The 24,676-nt window shown below is 51.7% G+C and overlaps 1 protein-coding gene across 1 annotated transcript in view; it reads right to left on the reverse strand.

Annotated features, from left to right (window-relative positions):
- The window catches only part of AHRR (aryl-hydrocarbon receptor repressor), an 81,870-nt gene extending 57,766 nt beyond the window's left edge, over positions 1–24,104 (reverse strand). Inside the window, exons 1-3 of the mRNA XM_028523185.2 lie at positions 23,986–24,104; positions 14,806–14,878; positions 5,233–5,414 (exon numbers count right to left, since the gene is read on the reverse strand). Of these exons, the coding sequence (XP_028378986.1) occupies positions 5,233–5,414; positions 14,806–14,867 (244 nt within the window). The 5' untranslated portion in view covers positions 14,868–14,878; positions 23,986–24,104. The remainder of the gene's footprint in view (positions 1–5,232; positions 5,415–14,805; positions 14,879–23,985) is intronic.
- Positions 24,105–24,676: the final 572 nt, after the last annotated feature.

Below are 24,676 nucleotides of genomic sequence, written 5' to 3' on the forward strand. Positions count from 1 at the left end.
CCTCACCCTTGTGACTTCATTGAACCCCAACTACCTCCGTAGAGACCCCATCTCCAAAGAGAGCCACCCAGGGGGTCAGGGCTTCAGTATGTCCATCGATGAGGACACAAATAAATATTCAGTCCATAACAGGGCTCACAAGGGAAGGATGACTTTTCAGTGAAGGCCACAAACTGGTAGAATTTAGCTTAATAATTGTATCCTCTTCCGTCCTCTTCTGGGTTATAAGATCATTGATGGTGTCAAAGAGCACTTCACTTCTGACACCCAATGAACGTGGCACCTGTGTGGAGGTCCCAGGACACACGCTCGTGATTCGAGGACTTCTGCATCTGCCCATCCCTGGTGGGGGTGACCATTCAGCCCAGGTGCCGTGGGAACGAAGGCCAACCACGTAGAGCTCCGAGACCGAAATGTGTGGAACTTGGTGCCAGAGGCGGAGCACGAATACTCAAAGAGACAGGAGGCCCAGTTTCAGGCACAGGGTACGTGAAGAATGGGGTAGGGGGCACCACGTAAAGCATCTCCAGGTTTTGTGATCTTCCTGTCTCAGTCGTGTTTACTGAGACTGGTCCCTTCTCCCTGGCGCCTCTCTCCAGGGTGTCAAAGGTACACATCTGTTACCCCCATCGGCGCTCCCATCTGTGTGACTCACTGGGGGACACTGTCCATGAGCCAGGCCTGCATGGGCATCGGTCCTCTGTCCTCTGTGCATGCTGCTCCTCTGCACCAGGAACTGTCCCTTACACCCAGTGAGTCTCTGAGATGAGTGGGCCCTCAGGCCTGACGGACCATTCAGCCTAAGTGAGGGGCTCCCTGGACCTGCATGTGCTGGGGTAGAAGGTCCTGGAAGGAACCCAGCTCCGCTCCAGCCCCACCTCGGGGGTCCTTCATGCTTTTCCTCTGCCCGCCTTCCCCCACAACACCCCTTGCGAGAATGGTCAGATTTATGAGTGGAAAACTCCGCTCTTGGGTACCAGCAGAGGGTTTATAACTCAGAAGCCCCAGCCCTTTGCTCTATGCAAAACCAAATAAATAAAATAAAATAATCCCACTGCCTTCTAAAAATTCATGAAAGTCACCACTAAAGTAAACATTACTGGAAATTTTCAGGCCATTGTTATGAGGCTGAAACTTTCCAGCCCACGTCCTTCCCAAAGGTGACTTTTTATAGAAGCTGTAATGAAATTAATTTGTTCACTTCTGAGTCAGGAAGCACAGATTAAGATCCAAGTTTTATAGCTTGACTCTGCTAACTGCACAGTGGAAATGGATTCAGGAAAGTGTTTAGAATTTCCTCTAAAACGTACACGTGCAGAATCCTTGACAGGAAAGGTGATGGAGAAACAGGTTTGTTATTTCACTCAGTGGTGACAGTCACAAAGCTCCCACAGTGCCTCTGAGCTTTGCAGCCTGGCCGGCCTGCAGCACAGCATGACGTCAGCCTCAGGGGCTCAGGCAGTGGGAGCCCTGCACCCGGGGGGGGGGGGGGGGGGGGGACAGGGGCTGTGGGGTCGGCGTTGAGATGCTTTTGGTTAAAACTGGGCATTCCAGTGGACACCTGGACAGATGTGTGAACTCCTGCGAACAGCAGAATCTTTCCAAGACTGACAACCCTGGCCTGGCTGGGCACAGCGGGACTGGTCCAGAGAGGAAGGGACCGGCCCCCTCCCAATCTCCCGGCCAGCAGGTCCAGTCTTTGTGGGTGTGTCAGCGGGAGGAAGGTGAACTGACAGCCCCATCGGGGGGCCCCACACCTGGCCTGAACGGCCCGAACAGCCCAGGAGCTCCAGCTATACAACAGGTGCTTCACAGAGGCAAGTCTGGTGCCCCAGGTGATGGCACACTGTCATTTTGTGTGACTTTCTCACTTTTATCACATCATGGCCCTCCTGGAAAAGCAAAGGCATCCTGCACACCTTGATAACGCTCCAGGTCACCACAGAAAACTGACCTCAACACCAGGCGTGGGGTCAGAGTACCCAGTGAGGGGAGCCTCTGGCACCGGGACACGGTCTCGTGGCCCCCACAGCATTGGGCCAGGCAGAGGGTCGTGACGGACGACCATGTGCCCACAGCACGAGCTCTGTGCCTAAAGGGCTTCCTTGGTCACTCCCCCAGGAACTCTCGGCTTTGTGAACACAGCCCTTCTGGCCGGGCAGTCGGGGCGCAGTGACTTCTGCATTCTCGGTTCTCACAGTCACGTAGCTTTTCCTGATGAGACAGATTCCTTCTGCTCCTCCAGCGTTCCCACAGCAGGCTTCCTTCGCTGCTGGGTGGATGCCTGGCCCGCCCCCTGGGGACTGTCCTGCAGTCAGCACGTGCAGGAGCGACATCTGCTCATCCTCGGCGGCATACATTACTGTGTAATGTTTGGTTATGACACTTTTGCACAAGGAACTACGTGACGATTTCAACACTTATCTATCCAGCAACCCCAGCACAGCCGGGTCTCCAGGACAGGAAGCCTGGAGTCCCCACATCAAGATGGCAGCAGTGCTGCTGGGATTTTTCTTGGCTGCTTTACACATTTGAGTTTTTCCTATTTGTAAAATTTAATACATTTTGGTATGAAACTGGAACCCCTGGAAAGTAGAACAAACCCCTGGAACATCTCCACTGAGAGATGCTAACACATTCGTGTGTTCAATTCAAGGGCACTGGGGCTGGCCAGGCCCTGGGAACGGGGCCGACGATGCCCCCATTGTAGGGTCACCGGGTGATGCTGAGTGTTCACACCATTCGGGCACCCTCTCCAGCGTCCCCAGAGCCAATAACCTTCACAAGGGGCATCTAAGGTGTGTGGAGACCAGCAGCGCCCCTGTGGTAGTCTGTTACACATGCCCACGACAGACCCTCCTCCCTGAAGGGATGCAGGAGGGCCAGTGAGGGGCCTGTACAGGCCCCCACTCCAAGTCAGAAAGCTGGCCACACCCCTCGTCTCCTCGAAGCCTCGGAGGACCTGGCGGCCAGCCCTGAGCCCACAGAGGACCTGGAACAATACTCCCTCAACCCCCCTCGGAGGCCCCGCTGGCCGAATGACTGTTGGTTTTTAATTTTAAAAGCAGTGTGATTTAAAACCACCTGAGGGGATGTCATTTTCAGCTTCCAGTTGGAATATAGAAGCCCAAAGCCAGTCTCCTCACAACAAAACACCAAGTGACCTGCAAGTTTGCAAGTTTTCATGGGCTCAGCAGATACCTGAGGTCCCAGGGCAATCAATAACCAGAAATCTAAGGAAATAAAGGTACTTCTGGGGACAGACAGGACACAAGCCTGCTATTGTGGGCACGGGGAAGGAGAGTTCAGACACACCTCAGACATGATTCTGTATGTGGGCCCAGCACCCAGGGAGAGAACCAGAACACTGGCAGCTATAAAGGTTCAAGGTGGAGCCTGCACCACTGAAGCTGCTTCTGTGGGGAACTCAGGGTGGTCAGGGAGAAGAGGGGGCTGGGAGAGTTCTGGTGCAGGCCAGGGGAGGGGGGCAGCAAGCCCATCACCCTAGGGCCTGGTAAAACCCCAGTGCAGCTGGAATAGGGACAGAAAATCCCTCTGCCCCTGCGGGGGAAGGGGCCCAGACTATAGCAGGAAGGCAGGAACACTGAAGAGGGCCCATGAAGGATGCAGGAACACCTCAGTGCAGCCTGCAGAGGGCCTGGCCCCCTCACCTCCTCCGGGAAGCCCTCCAGCCCACCCGACCCTCCTGGTGACTCCCACTGAGCCCCCCCCCCCGAACCCTGTGGCACCCACTGTTCTCTGCTATTCTCCAATCCTACTTTTCAGGAAATGTTTTATGAGCTTGCCCCTCCACACACCAGGGTCTGGGTAAGAGACCCTGGACAGCAGCCTTTTAACCCAAAGGAAAAGTGTGCGCTTTTCTGGGGAGACTGACCTGGGCTGGGTGCTGGGTGAGCTCCAGGCCCAGGCTGCAAAATCTCACCCACCATCCCCGCCTAAGGTGCCCATGTACGTGAGTGTGGCATGGGCACAGGCAGGTGGCTTCGGGTGTCATGGATATGCATGAGGGGCTGGGACACCCCAGGGAGCTCAGGCATAGCCGACACCTCAGCTGCCAGTGCACAGGACCAAGCCCCACTCAGCACATTCCCAGGCCACAGCCTTATGTGCTCGGCCTCCCGTGGGGGCAGAGGGCCTTTCCACAGTGGGACAGCTCGGCGGGGCTCAGGGCCAGCCCCAGGGCAGAGTGGGAACACAGACAGTTGGGCTTCACGCAGGGCTGGGAGGGAACCGAGACCACCTGTGCACAGTCCTCACACACACAACAGGGGCTCTCGGAGGCCGGAAGTGGCCGGAGGGTGTGGGGCTCCTGCTCCATGAGAGGAAAGAAGGCCAAGGGGACCCTATGGAGGAGGGATCAGTGTCCAACTGGAGTGCAGGGCAGCCAGAGCTGAGTCCTCAGGAAAGCCACCCTCCCTCTCCCGGAGGAACAGAGAAAGCTAGCAATGGGCAGAGGCTGAGTCACACCCCCGTCACATCTCCGTGAAAACTGCTCCCGCTGGTGTGGGATGTAGACAGACTTGGTTCACACCATCCAGGCCTCAGCCCTCACCCACCGTCCATCCTCACTGCAGCCCAAGGCGTTCTGCTCAGCAGCAAGCGGAGGCACAAACACTGACGGTAGGTAGAGCAGGAACTCTACAGTTTGCTGTGTCCCCACCGCTCCCTGTTGCCCACACATGCCCACCTGAGAGAGTTACCTTACCTGCTCCCAAAGACACATCATAAGTTCATGCTTTTGTAAAAAGCTCACACTTAATTCACTGGGAGTGGCAGTCACAGGTTTTAAAATCGGTGGCAACCACATTTCTTTCTCAGGAGCTGAGCCAGGCCACATGGAAAATAGCATGACCCAGAGCATCAGATGTGGGTAAGCACGCCGGACACCCAGGACAGCCAAAGCAATCACACGGCGGCCGGCCACCCAGCCTTACACTGGTCCATAGCAGGACACAAAGCAGGCCTGCCTGGTCCCCTGGAGCCCTGGGGTTGTGAGGACGCCCCAGGGCCCAGGCAGTGAGTGAGGCCAAGAGGGGGAGAACCGGCCCTGCCCCTCCCACCAGAGCTGCTCTGGTTCATCAACACTCAGCAAGCCCTCCTCTACATGGTCGCCCAGACAAGAGGCACAAACTGGACCATCCCAGCAAAGAGGGGGGGCGGAACCCAGGTGAGACCCAGCTGGGCACAGCTGGACACAGGTGACAGTCCTACCTTGGAAGAAGCTCTTCACCCTGAGGTAACTGACGCTGAGACGCAAGACTGAGAGTTTGTCCAGCTTGGAGACCACGTCTGGTGGGAACGGCAGCAGGCTGGCCAGGTGGTCCAGCTCGGCATTGAGGCGGTCTCGGTGCCGCTTGGAAGGGTTCGACTTCTCAGCGCCCCCAGCGGGCTTCCTGTGAGGAAATGACCACAGTCAGACTCGGGTGACCCCACCAGAGGCCATCGGCCACACAGGAAGAAACCTGTCCCTGTTTCCAAATGGAACCGCCGCCAGGGAAAAAAGTGCTGGGAGGAACCAGAACTCGCCCATGCCTGAAAACGCGCATGCGGAGAACCTGAGGCTGCACCTCAGTGTGACTACCTCTCATTACTGGGAGAGAATGAACCCAGAGATGAAGAACAGCTGTAGCCTGAGAATGTGGCTCGGTGAGAGCTGTGTGACTCTAGCACAGTTCCTGACCTCTCTGTGCTAACTGTCCCGTAAGTGAGAGGACAGCTGGCCCGAGGCCGCATCTGTTCAGCCTCTTTCAGTAACTCCTCCGAGTCTCAACACACGGCCTTCTTAGAACCTGGATTCCTAGTCCTGCAGTCTGGGTGCAAGTGGCCTCCCTGGGCCTCCCCTTCCCCTCTACACAGCAGGGCTGCAAGGGAATGAGGTGAAGGTGAGTAAGAACCCCAGGCACCATGGCTGCTGTCCCGCCGACCCTTCCAAGGCCTGCCATCAAGGGTGGTGCCGCCATGCAGGAGGGCAAGACCCTGACTGCTTTTTCCTCTCGCCCACAACAGACCTGCTCTACCCTCAAAGGGAGTGTCCCCCGCCCACCCTCCCTGACCCCAGACCCCCACCTCTCTCATCTGACCCTCATGCCCTCCAGGATGACAGTCCCCTTCACCTGACCCTATTTCCTGCCTCACAGAACAGCTTCTCCCACGTGTCCCTCCTCAATCTCGTCACAGGAAACCTTCTGCCCTTAAATGTGGCCCGAGCACTGGAGCTGCTGGGAGGGGGGCGCCGGCTGCAGGGCCGACCCTCCCTGGGCTCCTGCTGCCTTCAGGCGCTTGGGTCTCTTCCGTCCGGAAGTTCTCAGTTTTCTATTGCGCGTTCCCTTGGACATACACTGAAAGCAGTCTGTAAGCAGGCTGCGCTCCCTGCTCTGTCTGCAGACCCAGCCCCCGTGCTGTCTGAGGGCCTCGGCCACAAGAACCACGGCAGCACCTCCAGCCCCTGCCCCCCAGTCACTTCTTTCTTTGGTTGAGAGGTCCTTCACATAACAGAAAACCAACCGATGTGAAGAGTGCAGTTCAGTGGCATTGCCGACATCCGCAGTGTTGTGTAACCACCACCTCTGTCAGGGTCCAAACCGTGTCATCAGGCCCAAATAAAACCCATACCCAGTTGCGCTCCGCCTGCCCCCCACCCTCGGCCCAGGGAACCGCCATCTGCTCTCCATCTCAAGGATCTGCCTGTTTGGGACGTTTCGCATAAATGGAACCATACAATGTGGGATTTTTCGTGTCTGGCTTCATTCACTGAACATCGGGTTTTTAAGAGTCACCCATGGTGTGGCATTTATCAGAACTTTGTTCCTTTTTAAGGCTGAATAATGTTCCTCCACATGGATTTACCACATTTTGCTTGACCCCCCGCCAGCCCAGGCACCTCTGAGTCACTTCCCCTTGGTGGGTACAGAGAATACGCTGCAGAGACATCTGCGTCTAAGTTTTCGCTTGGACGAGTGGGCTCAGCTCCCCTGGACACAAGCCCCGCTGTGGAGTAGTTGGGTGGATGCGTGACTCTGTGCTTAACTTTTCAAAAAACTGCCAAACTGATCCCACGAGGGCCGCACCACTTCGCACCGCTTGCAGGAGGGACTCAGTTGTTCCACACCCTGCCCGCACTCATGAGTTCTCTTTTCATTCTAAGAGACAGGCTCCCTGGTGTGAAGCGGCATCTCGACATGCTTTGACTTGCATGTCCTTAAAGACCAATAATGTTGAGCACCTTTTCATGTAGTTTTTGGCCATTTTTCTGTCGTCTTTGGAGAAATATCTATTCAATCCCTTTTCCCATTTTTTTAAGATTTTATTTATTTATTTTTTAGAGAAGGAAGGGAGGGAGAAAGAGAGAGAGAGAGAAACATCAATGTGCGGTTGCTGGGGGTCATGGCCTGCAACCCAGGCATGTGCCCTGACTGGGAATCAAACCTGCGATGCTTTGGTTCACAGCCCACGCTCAATCCACTGAGCTACGCCAGCCAGGGCCCTTTTCCCATTTTTAATTGGGTTGTTTGTCTTTTTATTGTTGAGTTGTAGGAGTTCTTTATATATTCTAGATACAAGTCCCTTGATATATATATACTTTTCAAAAATGTTCTCCTATATCCTTGGCTATCTTTTTGCTTTTTGTGGGTTTTTCATTTGTTTGTTTGTTTGTTTGTTTTGGTTTTAATGAGGCCCTTACACCAGAGTTACTCACACCACTAGCCAAAACATAAACAGGCAAGAGGCTTGGAGAGAAACTGAGCAGAGTCCAGTGTAGACCGGCACTTGCTGGCCAGAGAAGAGGCCCTCTCTGCCCGTGAGAGAGCCTCGCAGAAGCAGGGCAGCACCAACGGCGCATGTGGGGTCAGAGAAGGGGAGCGACACTGGGACCTGGGCAGGAGGCCCTGGCTCACATCTCGTCTCTACACAGACCTGGGGGAGCAGTCGCCTGCCCACCTGCCTCCCCAGAGAGCACGTGTCTGAGAATGAGCTGAGCGTGACTACTCTCCCACCCCTCGCCCCATGGGACACCTGGGGGACAGACACTCGCCTGCTGAAGAAACGGGTGTCTGAAGAGCTTGGCAGTCGCCACTCTGCTCTTTCAAACTTTCTCAGACCACCTGGCTGCCCTGGGATGCAGCTTCTCCACTCCACTCCCAGCCCCAGGGGCCGGAGCCGAACCGCCCATCCCAGAGCCCGGTGGGTGAGAAGGGGTGGGGTAAGGGATACGTGGAGGAAGCGCCATCCCTCAGGGCAGAGACTCAGCAGGAAGCATAGGGACCAGGGGCTGGGACCAGGGGCTGGGACCAGGGGCACAGGACCCATGCAGGAGGGACCACGGTCAGCTCAGATGGAAGGAGAGGCACAAAGGAAGCCTTGTGACACCAAAAATATGAAATTCTTATAATAAATCTAACAAAAGACATCCCAGACACCTAAATCGAAACTATAGAATATTGCTGAAAAGAAATTTTAAAGACCTAAATAACTGAAAAGATACACCATATTTATGGACTGGAGACTCAGTATCGTCACGGTAGCAACACTCCCGGAATATCATCCATAGATCCACTGCAACAGCAAGTAAAAGTCCCACAGGCCTTTCTAGAAATTGACAAGCTGATTCTAAATGTGTGTATAAATGCAAAGGACCTAGAACAGCCTATTAGGAAAGAGGAATGAAGTTGGAGGACTTACCCTATTGCTTCTAAGCCTTCTCAAAAGCTACAATATTCAAGATGATTTGGTATTAGAGACAAGATATAAATATAGATTGATGGTATAAAATAGTCTTAGAAATAGACCCACATATTTTGGTCAATTCATTTGACAAAGATACTATTAAAGCAATGCAATAGGGAAAGGAAAGTCTTTTCAATAAATGGTGCTGATCAACTGGATATTCATGGAAACAAGTGAACATCAACCCTTACCTCGCACTACACCCACAGATTCACAAAACAGGTCATAGGCCTGAATCTGCTACATCCTACAGTATAACTTTACAAGAAGATGTGAGGAAGTCTTAGTGACCTTACAGTGGTCCCAGACTCTTAGAACACACACACACAATCGTAAATGAAAAAAAAGTGTAGCCCTGGCTGGCGTAGCTCAGTGGATTGAGCACAGGCTGCGAACCAAAGTGTTGCAGGTTCGATTCCCAGTCAGGGCACATGCCTGGGTTGCAGGCCATGACCCCCAGCAACCGCACATTGATGTTTCCCTCCCTCTCTCTTTCTCCCTCCCTTCCCTCTCTAAAAATAAATAAATAAAATCTTTTTTAAAAAGTGGATAAATTGATCTTCATTGAAAATTTTACAATGTCTTTTGAAAGTCACCATTACAAAGATCAAAAGGGAAGCCATAGACAGGAAAAAAAAAATTCACAAGAGCTTATATCCAGAACATGTAATCAAGTGTTACCACTCAGCGAAAAGACAAATAATCTGATAAGATAGGCAAATCACTTAGGCAGACGCTTCACCAAAGAAGTGTGGTTGGCAAACAAGCGCCTGAAAGGCCCTCAGCACCAGCAGTCACCAGGGAAATACAGGGTGAGAACCGCAGACCAGCAGGGCCGATGCTAAGGGGACCCGTGTCCAGGCCCTGGGCCGAGTGCAGAGGAGCCAGGACACTCATGCTCGGCCGCCGAGATGTAAACAGTGCAACCGCTTCGGAAACAGTCTGGTGGTTTCTTAAGAAGTTGAACGCACAGCCGCTCCATGACTCAGCAGTTCCACGCCCAGGTATTTATTCAAGAGAAATGGAAACATGCAGCCACACAAAGGCCTGCACCCTGACGTCCACAGCAGCTCCAGTCGCAAAGGCCTGCAACTGGGGCCAGCCCAAGTCTCTGTCTGCCTGCGAATGAACGAGTGAGCGTGGAGCCTCCAGTCTGGGCAGGGCTCCGATGTACCAACCGTGCAGGGATCTCCTTTCAGAGTTGTTCTGCGCAGTCAAAGGAGCCCAGCACAGTGGCATGTGATTCCCTTTATAGAAACTTCCAGGAAATGCAAGCCAGTCTGCAGGGCAGAGCACGTCACAGGTTTCCGGGGACTAGGTACAGGAAGGAATGACAGGGAAACGCAGGGTGTGACAGGCCTGTCTGTGACCTTGGTTTCAGGGATGCTTTCATGAGTGTGCACATGTGTTAAAACTGACTGGACTGTGCACTTTAAATCTGTGCAGCTCCAGCTACTTCAGTTATAGCCTCACGAAGACAGAAAATGCAGACCACAGAAGGGAATGCTCACCACTCCCTCACCCCAGGGAGCTCAACGTGCCACCCGGAGAGCACAGTCACGCTGCATCGGGAAGGCCCACGCACCCAACAGCACCAAGGTCCACTCTCTCTGCATCCACTCTCTGTGTTCAGCCCCAAGGAACCTTTTCAGGTTCAGGTTCTGCCCAGGAACCGGGAGCCCATTAAGTCTAGCCAAATTGTGTCTTCTCTGCTCACCCCTGCTCCATGGCTCTCATCACCCTCACCTTCCTGGGGAAAGGTGGGCATGCACGGACACACTGCCCACCACCCACTCCAGAGGGCAGGGCCAGACCACAGCCCCACCGCGCTCCACCACCATGAAGAGGCTGGGACCACCGCTGGGATGCAGGGCTGTAGCTCACTCCCAAGGAGGGGCTGCAGGCTCTGGTGTCCTGCACTCAGACATCAAGAACAGAAGTGCTCTGGCCCCCAGTTTCCCAGAACACGTTCCTGTGGAGATGCTCTGCACACATGCGCACACCCAGCTGCTCCTCGTGAGTTTCTCAAATCGTTAGTCTAAAATGCTCAGTTTAGAAACTGAAAGAAACTGAAAGAGATATAAATAAGTGGAAGCATATACCATGTTCATAGATAAGAAGAATTAATATCATTAGCAATCTATAGATTCAATGCAATTCCTATCAAAATACCCATGGTGCATTTCACAGAACTAAAACAAATATTTCAAAAACCCGTATGAAACCATGAAAGATTCTGAACAGCCATAGCAATCTTGAGAAAGAAGAACAAAGTTGGAGGAATCACACTACCTGATATCAAACTATGCTACAAGGCATCAATAATCAAAACAGCATGGTACTGGCATAAAACAGACACACAGATCAGTGGAACAGAATAGAAAGTCCAGAAATAAATTCATGCCTTTGCAATCAATTAATATTTGACAAAGGAGGCAAGAACATACAATGGGGTAAAGACAGTCTATTCAATAAACGGTGTTGGAAATATTGGACTGTACATGCAAAAAAACTAGACCACTTTCTTACACAAAATAAAAGAATGAACTCAAAATGGATTAAAGACTTAAATATTAGACTTGAAACCATAAAAATCCTAGAAGAAAACACACATAGTAAAATCTCAGACATTTTTGTAGCATTATTTTTTTCTGATATATCTCCTTGGGCAAGGGAAACAAAAGAAAAAATAAACAAACATCACTACATCAAACTAAAAAGTTTTGCCCAGTAAAGGAAATCATCAACAAAACGAAAAGACAATCCACTGAATGGGAGAATGTATTCACCAATGATACATCTGATAAGGGGATAATGTCCAAAATTTATAAAGAAGTTATACAACTCAACACCCTAAAAAACAATCCATTTAAAAAATGGGCAAAGGACCTCAATAAATACTTCTCTGAAGAGGACATAGACTTGGCAAATAAACATATGAAAAGATGCTCTGTGAATGCCACTAACCATCAGAAAAATGCAAATTAAAACCACAGCGAGATACCATCTCACACCTGTTAGAATGGCCATCATCAATAAATCAACAAACTACAAGTGCTGGTGAGGATGTAGAGAAAGAGAAACCCTAGTGCACTGTTGGTGGGAATGCACATTGGTGCAGCCACTGTGGAAAGCAGTATGGGCTTACCTAAAAAAGAAAAAAAATTAAAAATGGAACTACCTTATGACCCAGTGATTCCACTTCTGGGAGTACATCCGGAGGAATCTGAAACACTGATTGAAAGAATATATGCACCCCCATGTTCACTGCAGCGCTATTTACAACAGACAAGGTTTGGAAGCAGCCCCACTATCCAGCAGTAGATGAGTGGATAAAAAAGTTCTGGTACATTTACACAATAGAATACTTATCAGCCATAAAAAAGGAAATCTTACCCTTTGCAATGGCATGGATGGACCTCAAGAGCCTTATGCTAATTGAGATAACCCAGACAGAGAAAGACAAATACCATATAACTTCACTCATATGTGGAATGTAATGAACAGCATGAACTAGCAAGCAAAACGGAGACAGACTCATAGATCCAGAACAGGCTGACAGCTGGGGTGGATGTTGAGGGGCTTGGTGGGTTGGTAGAGGGTTTGAGCTGTAAAGGAAAACAGAGAAGAAACTCACGCACACGAACAAGTGTGGTGATTACTGGTGGGGCGAAAGGAGTTAGGGAGAGGTAGAGGAGGCTATCGGGGGATAAACGGTGATGGAGAGACTTGACTTGAGGTGGTGCACACGATGTAGTGTGTGGATGATGTGCTGTGGAATTGTGCACCTGAAACCTGCATCATTTTGTTAACCACTGTCACCCCAGTAAGTTCAGTAAAAAGGAAAACAGTTAAAGAAAAATAAATAAAATGTCTGATGCCACTTAAATCAGTGAGGGAAAGAGTGGTAATTCAATGAAAGTATTACCAACAACCGGCAGCCATAAGGGAAAAGAATGAGATGGATTCAGACCTCATTCCTTATACCAGGAAAAGTTCCAGGGGCTCGAAATTAATTTTTTTAAGGAATCCATAAAAGTTGAGAAGAAATATTTGCAAAATTCACTTATAAAAATGAAGCAGACATCTTTCTAATCGTGACATAACATTGATTAGCCACAAAGGAAAAGACTAATAAATTCAACATCATAAAAATTAAATTTTTCTGCATGACAAAGAACACCATAAATAAATTAAAACTTGGGAGCCCTGGCCAGTGTGGCTCAGTTGGGTGGATCATTATCCCATCAACTGAAAGGCTGGGGGTTCAATTCCCAGTCAGGGCACATACCAGGTTTGTGCCCTTGTTGGGATGCATACAAGAAGGTAACCAATCAATGTTTCTTTCTCACATTCATGTATCTCTCTCTTTCTCCCTCCACTTCCCCTCTCTAAAAGCAATGAAAAAATGTTCTCAGGTGAGGATTTAAAAAAAAAAAAAGAAAACTGGAGAAAAGTATTTGAAACACACTCAAGAATTAGTCTCCCTAAGTGTGCACGTTCCTAAGGACCAAGAAGCACAAAAGCATTAAAAATTTAATAGAAAAATGAGCAAAGTTACCAACGCAGACAGTTCAGAGAGAAGGAAACACAGTGGCTCCAAAACCCCCCTAGTGACAAAAGCGCACAGATCACCAAGGTCTGCACTATGCTGTGTGCCCAGGCGGGCGACAGGCACATCTCCAATGCCGAGCAGTTTGGCGACCTGCCAACGTCACAGATGCCCACATCGTTGACTGAACAATCCCAGTTTAGACATACATGTGCTTGTTGGGTCTGGGCCTTGATTTACCTTCTTGCAATTAATAGCCTGCTATTCTGCGTGGATGCGGGTGGGAGGCACAAATCTGCCTTGCCCTCGTCCAGGTGCGCACAGCTGCACTCCGGCCACCTCCCCTGCAGACCGGGCTGTGCCTGTGCTCCCAGCACCCACCCCACCTAAGGTCTGTGGTGCTTCGAGGCCACAGCCAAGTGACAGACTCGGGTGATAAATCCACTTGCCAAAGTCCAGCCTCACGGGCCTTTGCTGCCTATCCTTGGGGCTGGGGGTGCCACATTCCTGAGAACCTCCCACTGAAGCCGGCAGCCACCAGAGGCCAGGCTTGGGTCACAGAAACACAGACCTACACACAGACAATGCTACAGGTACGCACCCACACGCACAGCGTTGTGGACACACACACAGTTTCTCAGAGATGCATTACACACAGCTATATTACACATGTGCACACAACTGCATTACACACACAGCTGTATTACACACACACACAGCAGTATTATGCACAGCTGTATTACACACTTAGCTGTATCACACACTCACACACAGCTACCTCTCTCTCACACAGCTTTACTAAACACGGAGCTATATTACACATACACAGAGCCCCAACCAATGAGGGACACCTGCAGGGCCCCTAATGGAGGAGCCAGAGGTGGCCTCACTGCTGACTGCCCCGCAGGGCATCCCCCAAACCCCATTATTCCTGCAGCTACCATAGACCTCACATCTCGGTGGCCCGGAGCTCCATGGGGCTGGCCACGGGCAGGTAGAGGGACCGTGAGCAATGACAATGCATTCCAGAGGTGATGGAGGGCTGGAGCCATGGAGCTTGGGGCACCCTCAGGTGGGGAGAATGAGCCCCCCGTGGTCTCCTTTCATCCGTGGTGAAGCTCTCAAAGGAGTGCTCGGTACACCCTCACTGAGGATGGGCAGAGAGGGGTCGGGTTGTCGCCACAGATTGGGGTGACGTCACAGCCCTCCGTGTGGGCCTCCGGCCAAATGAGCATCACTGGGCCCTCACCTCACCTTCCATCAAAGTCAGGAGAGCAGCCAGAGCAGGTTCTCCCAGGTTACCACTGAAGGAGGGCAGCAGGATCCCCCACCACAGGGGCCAGCGCGCACACCACCAGCCAGGCCCTGCAAGGCCCTCCGTCCCCTGGGGAGACACAACCAAAACCTCTCCCTCCTTTGCTGCGTTCCTAAAAATCACTTTTGCAAGTGAAAACACAAACACTTCCCTCTTCATCAGTCACAATCAGCAAAAAAAGGTGATACTTTACTGTTTCTGGATGGGCTTCCTTCTTTTCCTCCCCGCGTACATGCACTCCCCTGGCGGGATCATTGTCTTTGCCCCTACAAAAAAGGAGCATCAAGTTAGTCATGTCAAAGTGGCCCCAGTGCTTTCATGACTCCTCAAACCACCAAAGGCAGCAATGTCAACTGAGGTCCCTGTGCCTGGGTTGAGGTGTCACGCTGTTCTACCCCCACCACTGGGGTCCCACTCCTCTGTCACCACTCACGCAAGGTGACCCACTCCAGCCTCATCTCACTCAGTGCACCCCCGGCCAGCATCCACCCTTCAACAGGCAGCATCATGGTCCCCTAGCCTGGCCTGGAGACCGGCGACACCACACCCCTACAGTGCACAGCCTGGTGCCCTTGTGCCTGGCTCGAAAAGCTTACAGTAGACAAACACAGTGGGGCTACCATCACAACGCAGAAGCCGTTCCACATGGTGCCCCAAGCAGAACACACACAGCTGAGACTCAGTGTCAGGGCTCCATGCAGCCCTGGGACTGCATGTCCTGTCTCAGTGGCCTTTGTGGTGGGTCTTCTTCCTCTTCCCATCCCCCCTCACGGCCCTGAACTTCTGAGCCAATAGGCTTCCTCTTTTCTGTGTAAAATCTCTCACTCAAGTCTACAGCGCGGGGCTTCCACTCTGGCCACTAACTCACAGCTGCACCAAGCCCAGCTGACCCAACCCACCAGCCCCCACCAGCACAGCCGGACACGAGTGCCTGAATCTGAGCAGCGGCCCCTGAGGGGCAGTCTACCACCTGTGTCCTGAGGCTGGTCAGCTCGCCCATCACTTCAGGTTTCTGTGCAGTGAGGATGCCCGAGGCCTCTCACACCCTGCAGATGAGTGTGCAGTGACCACTCAACGCCAGGCTCTGGGCCAACAGGCATGGGGAGGTGGTCAGGAGCCCTCACCTGGCCTCACGCATGTGCAACTTGGAAGGTGAGGCAGACTCAAACACACAGCTTCCACCCTGTGCAGAATGTGCCGTGAGAACATTGGAAATGTGTCATGGGCCCGCTTGAAATACAAGAAACACGCTTCAACTATAAAGATGTAAGCAGGTAAAGTAAATGGATGGAGAAAGACACACCATGCAAACACTAATCAAAAGAGGCTACCATAGCTGTGTGAGTATCAGACAAACTAGATATCAAAAACGGGATTACCAGTGACAAGGAGGATTATCACATAATGATACACGGTTCAGTTTTCCACCAAGATATGGCAATCCTAAATGTGCGTGCATGTAACAACATGTATGCTTCAAAATACTCGAAGTAAAAGCTGATAAAACAAAAGGTGATTCATCGGAGACTTCAACACTGCTCTCTCGATGATCAGTAGAACAAGCAAGCAAACGCCAAAGGACACAGAGCAACCAAGCAGCGGCAGCCAGGAACCCGCGGGGACTGACAGGACACTCCCCCTGGCAAAGGCAGAGCACACGTCCTTCGTACACAGCACGTTCGCCAAGACAGACTCCATTCTGGAAGTTAAAACAAATGTAAAAGAATAGAAATTATATAAAGTACGTTTGCTGACAACTACAGTATTAAAAACTACAAAGATAAATTTAAAATGTCCAAATATTTGGAAAGTAACCATTTCTAAGTAGCCATGGGTCACAGAGAAAGTCCCAAAGAAATGTGAACGTCTTTCGGACTGAAGGAAAAACAAAAACACAGCACATCCTGAGCAGCATTTCGGTGGGAGCTGGTTGCTTAGAGTAGAAAAAAGGTCTCAAGTAAGTAAGCTGAGTTTCTACTTTAAATAACTAGAAAAAAAAAGAAATCCAAATCGAGCAAAAAGATGAAAATAATAGAGGAAAAAATAAATGGCACTTGAACAGAAAAATAGAAAAAAATTGCAAAAGCCAAAAGTTGGTTCTTTGAAAAGATCAATACAATTGATAAACCTCTTGCCAGGCTGATCAAGACACAGAGAGACACAAATTACCAATATCACAAGGGGCATCACTATAGGCCCCATGTACACTAGAAGGGACATAAGAGAACGCTGCCAGAGGCTTGGTTGTGCCCTCTGAAAATCCCTATGTTGAAGCCCTAATCCTCCACTGGACTGCATTGGAGACAGTGCCTTTCAGGAGGTAATTAGGGTCAAACAGGGTCACGGAGGTGAAGCCCTGACACAACAGAACTGTTGCCCTGGTAAGACAAAAAAGAGCTCTCTCCTCACCAGGTGTGGGCGGCCACCTGCAAGCCCAGAGGAGGCCCTCACTGGAAACCGGACCAGCAGGCACCCTGATCTTGGGCTCCCAGCCTCCAGAACTATGAAAACTAAATTTCCATTGCTTACGCTGCCCAGGCTGTGCTATTTTGTTATGGCAGCCCAAGTTGACAAGGACAGGTACTATCCCCACAAATTCAACAGTTTAGATAAAATGGATGGATTCCTTGAAAGACTCAAAATACCAAAACTCACTGGAGAAAAAATAGGTAACCTGTTTAGTCCTCTATCTGTTCCACCAACAACATCAATGATTTCACTGGTGAATTCTCCCCAGTTAAGGAATAAACAAATACCAATTCTCTGCAACCTCTGGCAGAAAATTGAAAACAAAATTTAAAGATGCCAATTCATTTATAAGGTCAGCACTATCCTGATACCTAAAAGCAAAGTAATTTTAAGAAGAAAAAACTACAGGCCATTATCCTTCACAAACATAGGAACACAATCCTCGATTAGATATTAGCAAATAGAACCCAGCAGAATATAAAGAGGACAGTACAGTACAAGCGAGATTTAGCCAAAGAACTCAAGGGCGCTTCCACATCCAAAAATTCATCAGTGTAATTCACTACATCAATTAACTACAGAAAAATACATATGATTATCTCAGTACATGCAAAAAAGCTTTTGAAAGAAAATCCGAATCATTCATAATAATGAATATCCTCATTGAGCTAAGAATGGGTCATTAACTCAATTCACCCGAGGGAGGGTATCTACACAAGAGCCTGCAGCCAACACCGCACCCCTCAGCGAGGGCCAGGCCACCCTCCACCCCACTGCCATCGAACCTCTCTCTTGTGCACCGGGCAGGACAAGGAGGTGACAAAAAGAAATGCCATGCAGCTGGGAAAGGAAGGAACACACTCCATGTTCACGGGCACACGGCTGCACATTCCAACAACCTTACTAAGACAAATCTTGGGTAACCAATACCTGAGCTCAGCAAGGTCATGGGGTAAGAGTAACACAGGAAAGCACGCTGTATTTCTGTAGACCAGCAATGAACGATCTGAATACAGACTTTTAGAAACCAGTACCATTGACAATAGCACCAAACCGAAAATGAAATACTCAGGTATTTTAGGAGGTGCAGCTGGGGCCCTGAAGAATAGGGTGATAAAGGAGGTGATGGGGGAAACAATTAAGAAATAACAGCAGAAATTATTCCAAATGTAATGAAAACTATAAACCTACAAATCCCAGAAGGTCAATGACCCCCAAGCACAAAAAAAAAATGTGGAAAAAAAAATGACACCCGGGCACATCATAATCAAATGCTCATAACCAGCGGTAAACAGAATAATGTAATGGCCCCCAGAGGAAACGGTCACCAGGCAGGGAAACAAAGGTGAGAAGGGCAGCGGATGCCTCCTCAGAAACACGTGCGCAGGAAGACAGGGACGCACTGGCCTGAAGGCCCGGAGAGAAGAAAACACTGAGACCTAGGATTCCACACCCTGTGAAAATACCTTTCAAAAATGAAGGTGAAATAAGGACTTTTTCAGACACACAAAAGCTGAAAGAATTCACTTCCTGCTGACCCACACTGGAAGAACTTTGAAAGGGTGTCTCCAGGCCAAAGGAAACCGATACCAGATGGTACATGGAACACAAAGTGCGCATTTGTTCTTGCTATGAAATGTCTTCAAAAGATAATCAGCAGTTCCAAAACAATGACAATACCCCATGCATCGTGGGGTTTATAACATGTAGGTGTCAAGGGGGTGGCCAGGACAGCACAGAGGCCAGGCGGGAAGTGCTCAGGGGTAAGGTTCCCACACTCATCCTGAGGCGGTGGAACGGTACTGCCCTTGGGCTCCACATTCGCCCTCCTCGCTTGCTCCGCACTCATGCACTGAACCCCTCGAGCGTTTCTTCTTTGAAGTTAACACAATGTGTCACTGCCCATAAAGGCACTGGAGGGACCTGCAGGAGTGAGGGGACTTGGGTTTCTGTTTGTTTCTGCTCACTGCTGCTGGAGGCTGGACTCCATGAACTTCACCAACTGGGGAGCTTAACAACACCTTCTCCAGGGAGGCCTGACCCAGGTTTGGGGCAGGCCCTCCACGTCCGAGGGTGCTGCTCGACCTGCTCAGCCCTGGAGAAGCCTTTGGGGTCGCCTTTTCACCTGTGCAGTGACTCCACTGTTGTAGCTAATGTAACTGTACCTCGTTACAGTTAAGTCTCTCATAGCACACAAAACACTACGTTAAAAATATAAAAAGCTAACTTTTTAAAGTGTACCAATTTTAGAGATGCATACTAAAACACGTCCAAAAGAAATGGTAAGTCAGAGATTGGCTTCCACCACCGGGGGCAGAGTGGGGTCTGAACGGAACCAGCCCGGCCACCTGTGCTGGCTGATGGAGAGCTGGCCACCTGTGCTGGCTGATGGATGGATAAAGAGGCTCATTATAAAACTGTGTCCTTTTTCATAAAAGATTTGAAAATATCCCTAATAATGTTTAAAGCATTAAAAAGAGAAAAAGGACCATAAGAATAGGCATACTGTGGTCAACTGCCTTTCAACAAGAGTGCCAAGGCCATTTGGCGGGGAAAGGACAGGCTCTGACAGATGGTGCTGGGACAACTGACATCCACAGGCCAGAGAATGAAGCTGGGTCCCTACCTCACACCATATGGAAAAACTTAACCAACATTAGTTAAAAGACCAGAGTGTAAAAATTTGGCAATGGATTCTTAGAAATGTTGCCAAAAGCACAAGTGAGACAAAAAACAGACAAGTTAGACTTCATCAGAATTAAAACTTGTGCTTTAAGGAACACTATCAAAAACAAGTGAAAAGACATCCCACAGATTGAAAGAAAATATCTACCAATCATGCAACTGATAAGGATCTAGTATTCATACTACACAGAGAACTCCCACAACTCAACAGCAATAAGACAAACAACCCAATTTTTAAATGGGCAAACAACTTGAATAGATATTTTTCCAAAGAAAATACAGAGTCAACAAACATATGAAAAGATGCTGAAGACTATTAGTCACTGGAGAAATGTAAACCAAAACCACTCTGAGATACCACGTCACACCCACAGGGATGGCTGTAACAAAATAAACAGAAAATAACGGGCCTTGGTGAGGCTGCAGAGAAATTGGGACCCGTGTGCTCTCTGAGCTGCTGTGCAAAGCAGTGTGGTATTTCCTCAAATTGCTGAACACGGAGTCACCTAGGACCCAGCAGCCCCGCTCCTAGGGGGGGGGGGATGTCCAAGAGAACTGAGAACACGTTTGAGGAAAACCCGGCACACAAATGCTCCCAGCCACACCTCACAGGAGCCGGACAGGGGAAGCAACTCAAGTGTGCATCATCCGGTGGAGGGATAAACAAGACACACTCTCTCCATACAGGGGGCTCCTACTCTGCCACAGAAGCCACGTTCTGATGCTCCGATGTGGATGGACCTGGAACACGTGGCACTACGGGAAAGCAGGCAGCCTTGAGAGGGCACACGTTGACTCCACGGCATGAAATGTCCGGAGCAGGCAAGTCCATAGACACAGAAAGTAGATTCATGGTTGCCAGGGGCTGGAGGGAAAATGGGGAGTGACTGCTAAAGAGTCCAGAGCTTCCCTTTGGGGTGAAGGAAATATTTTGGAATTAGACAGAGGTGGTAGCCGCACAACTCTGGCAACATACGATATAAATGCCACTGAACTGTATACGCTTTTAAATGGTTAATGTTATGTTATATGAATTTTAACTCAATAAAAAATGTATGCCCTGGCTGGGTGGCCTAGGTGGTTGGAATGTCATCCTGTGGGCTGACAAAAAGTTGTGGTTCGACTCCCGGTCAGGGCACACACATAGGTTTTCAGGTGCGATCCCCAGTCTGGGCATGTACGGGAGGCAACCCATCAATGTTTCTCTCTCACATCAATGTCTCTCTCTTTCTCCCCCTTCCTTTCTCTCTAAAATTCATTGAATATATCCTTGGGTGAAAATGTTTAAAAAGGCACAACACAAATGCACATGCAAATATAAGCAAAGTTTGCAGGGTGGTGAGATAGAAAGGTACGGCAGCGAGGCAATGCCTGCGGGGAGCTCTGCTCGGAGCGGGCGGAGGGAGCAGAGGGTGGCGGGGCAGCAGGGGGTTGGAAGTCAAAAGCACGGTTTCAGTGCAGGGCGGTGGTGCTGTAGGGGACAGGGAGCTTTGAGCATGGGTTGGGATGGGTGGGTGGGGACAGGGTCCAGGTGGCCACAGGCTGGAGCAGGAACAGGTAGATGGATTCCTCAGAAGACCCAGCCTTCTCAGCCGCACCCAGTGCCAGGGCCATCTTGCCCACACTCCTCCAAGAAGCCAGGTCTAGCCCTTGGTGGCTGGACGCCATTATGCAAGACCCTCCCATCAGAGCTGCAAGGCCTCTCTCAGTTCAATCAGGAGAGTCCTGAGCCGCACCCAGGCCCATTTCCAGCCTTGGGGAGATCAGGCCAGGAAGGTTTCCCTGAACCCTGAGACAGGCCAACCACTCAGTAACCCACCCAGCCACCTCTCGAAGTCAAAGGTGACAGGGACAGCTGACCTGCACCAGTCCCAAAAGATCCCAGCACCAGGAGACATTGTCCCCAGCACCACTACTTCCCAAATCAGCCTGAGCCTCGGGGCAGGGATGATGCTGGGTGGGGGGACAACTGGGAAGATGAGGAGCGGACCAGTTCTCCCCCCAGATGCCCTGGTGAAAGCTCAGGACATGGGTTCAAAGCCTCCTGCCAGCATCTGCCCCAAACATTCCTCAGGCACTCACCCCCCTCACTCTCCATCCAAACCCTCCTCCCCACAGCAGGAGCTGAAAAGGATCCAGGCTCACCCTGTGCGGTGCCCCTCCCAACCCCGCACAGCACGCGCCCCTGCACAAAGCTGCAGTCTCCCTCAGGGTCCCCAGCTCAGTGCTCCGAGGGCCCTATGAACGCAGGTATGGCAAAGAGCACCAAGAGCAGAAAAGTACCCCCAGGTACCTCTTCACTTGGGGGTGTGGAAGCCACCGTCGACGCCCCCACCATCCTCCCTAGCCACAGTCCTCACTGTGTAACACAGCGTGGGGTGTGATGTGTGCAGAGTTCCTAACCTCTCCGTCATAAATACAGGGTGGGTACTCTGCAGGAGTTTCTCTGCTTTACTAAATATTGGTGCATTCTCCTCAAAACCGTGAAGCCTCCTTGGCCTAAACCAACCTCCCCCCAGAAATGCCCCTCTGAGCAGGGATGCAGGATCCAGCCCAAGACCACCTTCCTTTTCTGCCTAAGGGGGCCACGAGGCTCCTCTTGGCCTGTGTCTGCCCAAGGCCAGGGTCCTCCTGCAGCCATGGACAGCGCTGGGGTGGGGGTGCATGGGGGCTGGGTGCCACACCGACCAGCAACAGGTGCAGAGCCAGACCAGGTGACTCATGGGCCTCCCGCCCCCACCGAGCTCTGAGCTGACTACGTCTCAGAGGAATCCGAACTTCTCACATGTAAAAGGTGAAAGGGATAACTCCATTTTAGAAAACACACGTAAGCAGAGCACAAACAAAAACCCTCCCCACCTGGCAGTGCCCCCCGCCCTCTTTCCGCAGGGCACACACCGCTCCGGGACCGAGCCTGGGCAGAAACCGCACACGGCCTGCGTCCAGACTCTGCCGGTCAGTGCCTCAGACTCCTCCTCCGCAAAACAGAGTGACTGCAGCCACCTCAGGAGGGCCGCAGGCGATGGCAGAGCCCCCCCGCATCAGGGCGGCACCTGTGGGGACAGCCTGCATGTCACCACCGGGTCTCCCCCTCCCCCATGACTGACGGGCCCCCACCCAGGCCTGAGGCCCTAGCGGCAGATGGACACAGGGCAGGAGCCAGGCAGGTTTAAGGGCCCGCCTCTCCCAGAGCCCACTGGGGAGTGCCCTTCATGGAGAGATCCAGAGCACCCAGAGCCTGAGGACAGACACCCAGAGCCTGTGGCTGGTCCCACCGAAGCCATCTCCCTGACCACATGCCCCCCAAATGTGACACTAACAACTGGAGGCCTGTCGGATGGCTTCCCGGGGAGACGGGCAAATACAGTATCTCCAGCCCCAGCCCTCGGAACCAACCAGGAAACAGGAGGGACCCGAGGGCTCAACTGCCCAAAGCCTCTGACCTCTGACCTTGACCAGTACCAGGGACAATGTCAGAGTGGGCAAGTTCCTTAAGGTCTGTGCCACTCAGGAAGAATCCACAATCTGTGAGTTTCAGCAACTCGAAACAAGACTCAAAATAAGGGGAAAAACTTTCTCCGTGCGAGGAACTGCAACCCAGCGAATTCCTGGAACATGGGCCCTTCCGCCTTTCCCAAGTGTGAGAACTAGGCCTGGTACTCCCTGCCAGGAAGCAGGGGCTGAGCTGTGCCAGGAGCCAAGCGGTGCCACACCGGCTCTGGAAGCCCCCAGCCCGGCCTTTTCCACCCCCAGCTGCCCTGGTGAAAGCTCAGGACGTGGGTTCAAGGCCTCCCGCCAGCATCTGCCCAAAACATTTCTGAAATAAACTGGCTGAGACTGAGGGCAATTAGACCAACTCCCCCAGTGCGGGTGGATCACAAGCATGAGCTTCAACTCACTGCATAGGGGGAAGGAGGAAAGGGGGGAAGGGGGGAAGGGGGAGAACGAGGACTGAGGCTATGATAGGATGGAGGATTGAGGGATCGTGAGCCGTGGAAGTGGACCATGAGCAGTGGAAGCGGAAAGGCTTTCCTCAAAAGTTCCGTTTTTATTCTTACGTGAGAAGCTGCCCGTTGGACCCCAGGGCCTTGAGACAACGGGATGGGATGGGAGGAGGGTAATCTAACGGAGGATGGGGTAGGAGGACCTGTAGGAGGAAGGCTCCCCACGAGCGTCTCCATCGCGCAGAGGGACCGCGGAGCCCGCCCAGGGCACTTACCGGGGCCGCTCGGCTCGGAGGCTCAGGCGCGCCCGTGGGGAAAGCCCGCCAGGGCCAGGAGCTGTGGCAGCGCGGCTGCGGGCTCTCGCATCTCGGGGACCAGGCGGCGGTGCGGCGGACGGCCCCACCCCGGCACGCGAGCCCGCCCCGCCCCGCCCCGGAGCCGACGGACCGGGAGGCAGCAGGGGGCGCGCGCGCACGCATCCCTCGGGTCCTCTGATCCTCCGGGTCTGAGTGCGCCTCTGCAGGGTCGCGCCCTGCGCCCCATGCGTCCCCTACTCCTCCAGGTCTGTGTGCTCCTCTGCGAGGTCGCGCCCTGCACTCCTCTGTCCCCGTGGCCTCCACAGGGAACTGTCTGCTCCGGGGTGGGTGGTGCCCTGCGCCTCTCGAGGTCCACGTCTTCTCCTCACATCCTCGGTTCCTTGCCCTCAGTCACGCGCCCCTCCCACCTGCGCCCGAGTAGCTAGAACACACACTTGCACGAGCCGCGGGCCCCCGCGGTCCCGAACCAAATAGGTAACAGGCGGTAACATATACGGCCCCGCCAGCTCCTAGGGATTGTTGCGAGAATCAAAAGGTTTTGCAAACAGTAGAACGGTATTACATATAATACTCTTGACCCTGAACTTCCCTGTAACCGCAGCTTCGTTCGTGCGACGATGTCCCAATCCTGGGTATTTCGGGTCCCACC

This window comes from Phyllostomus discolor, chromosome 3 (genome assembly GCF_004126475.2).
Source record: "Phyllostomus discolor isolate MPI-MPIP mPhyDis1 chromosome 3, mPhyDis1.pri.v3, whole genome shotgun sequence".
Classification (NCBI taxonomy): Eukaryota; Metazoa; Chordata; class Mammalia; order Chiroptera; family Phyllostomidae; genus Phyllostomus; species Phyllostomus discolor.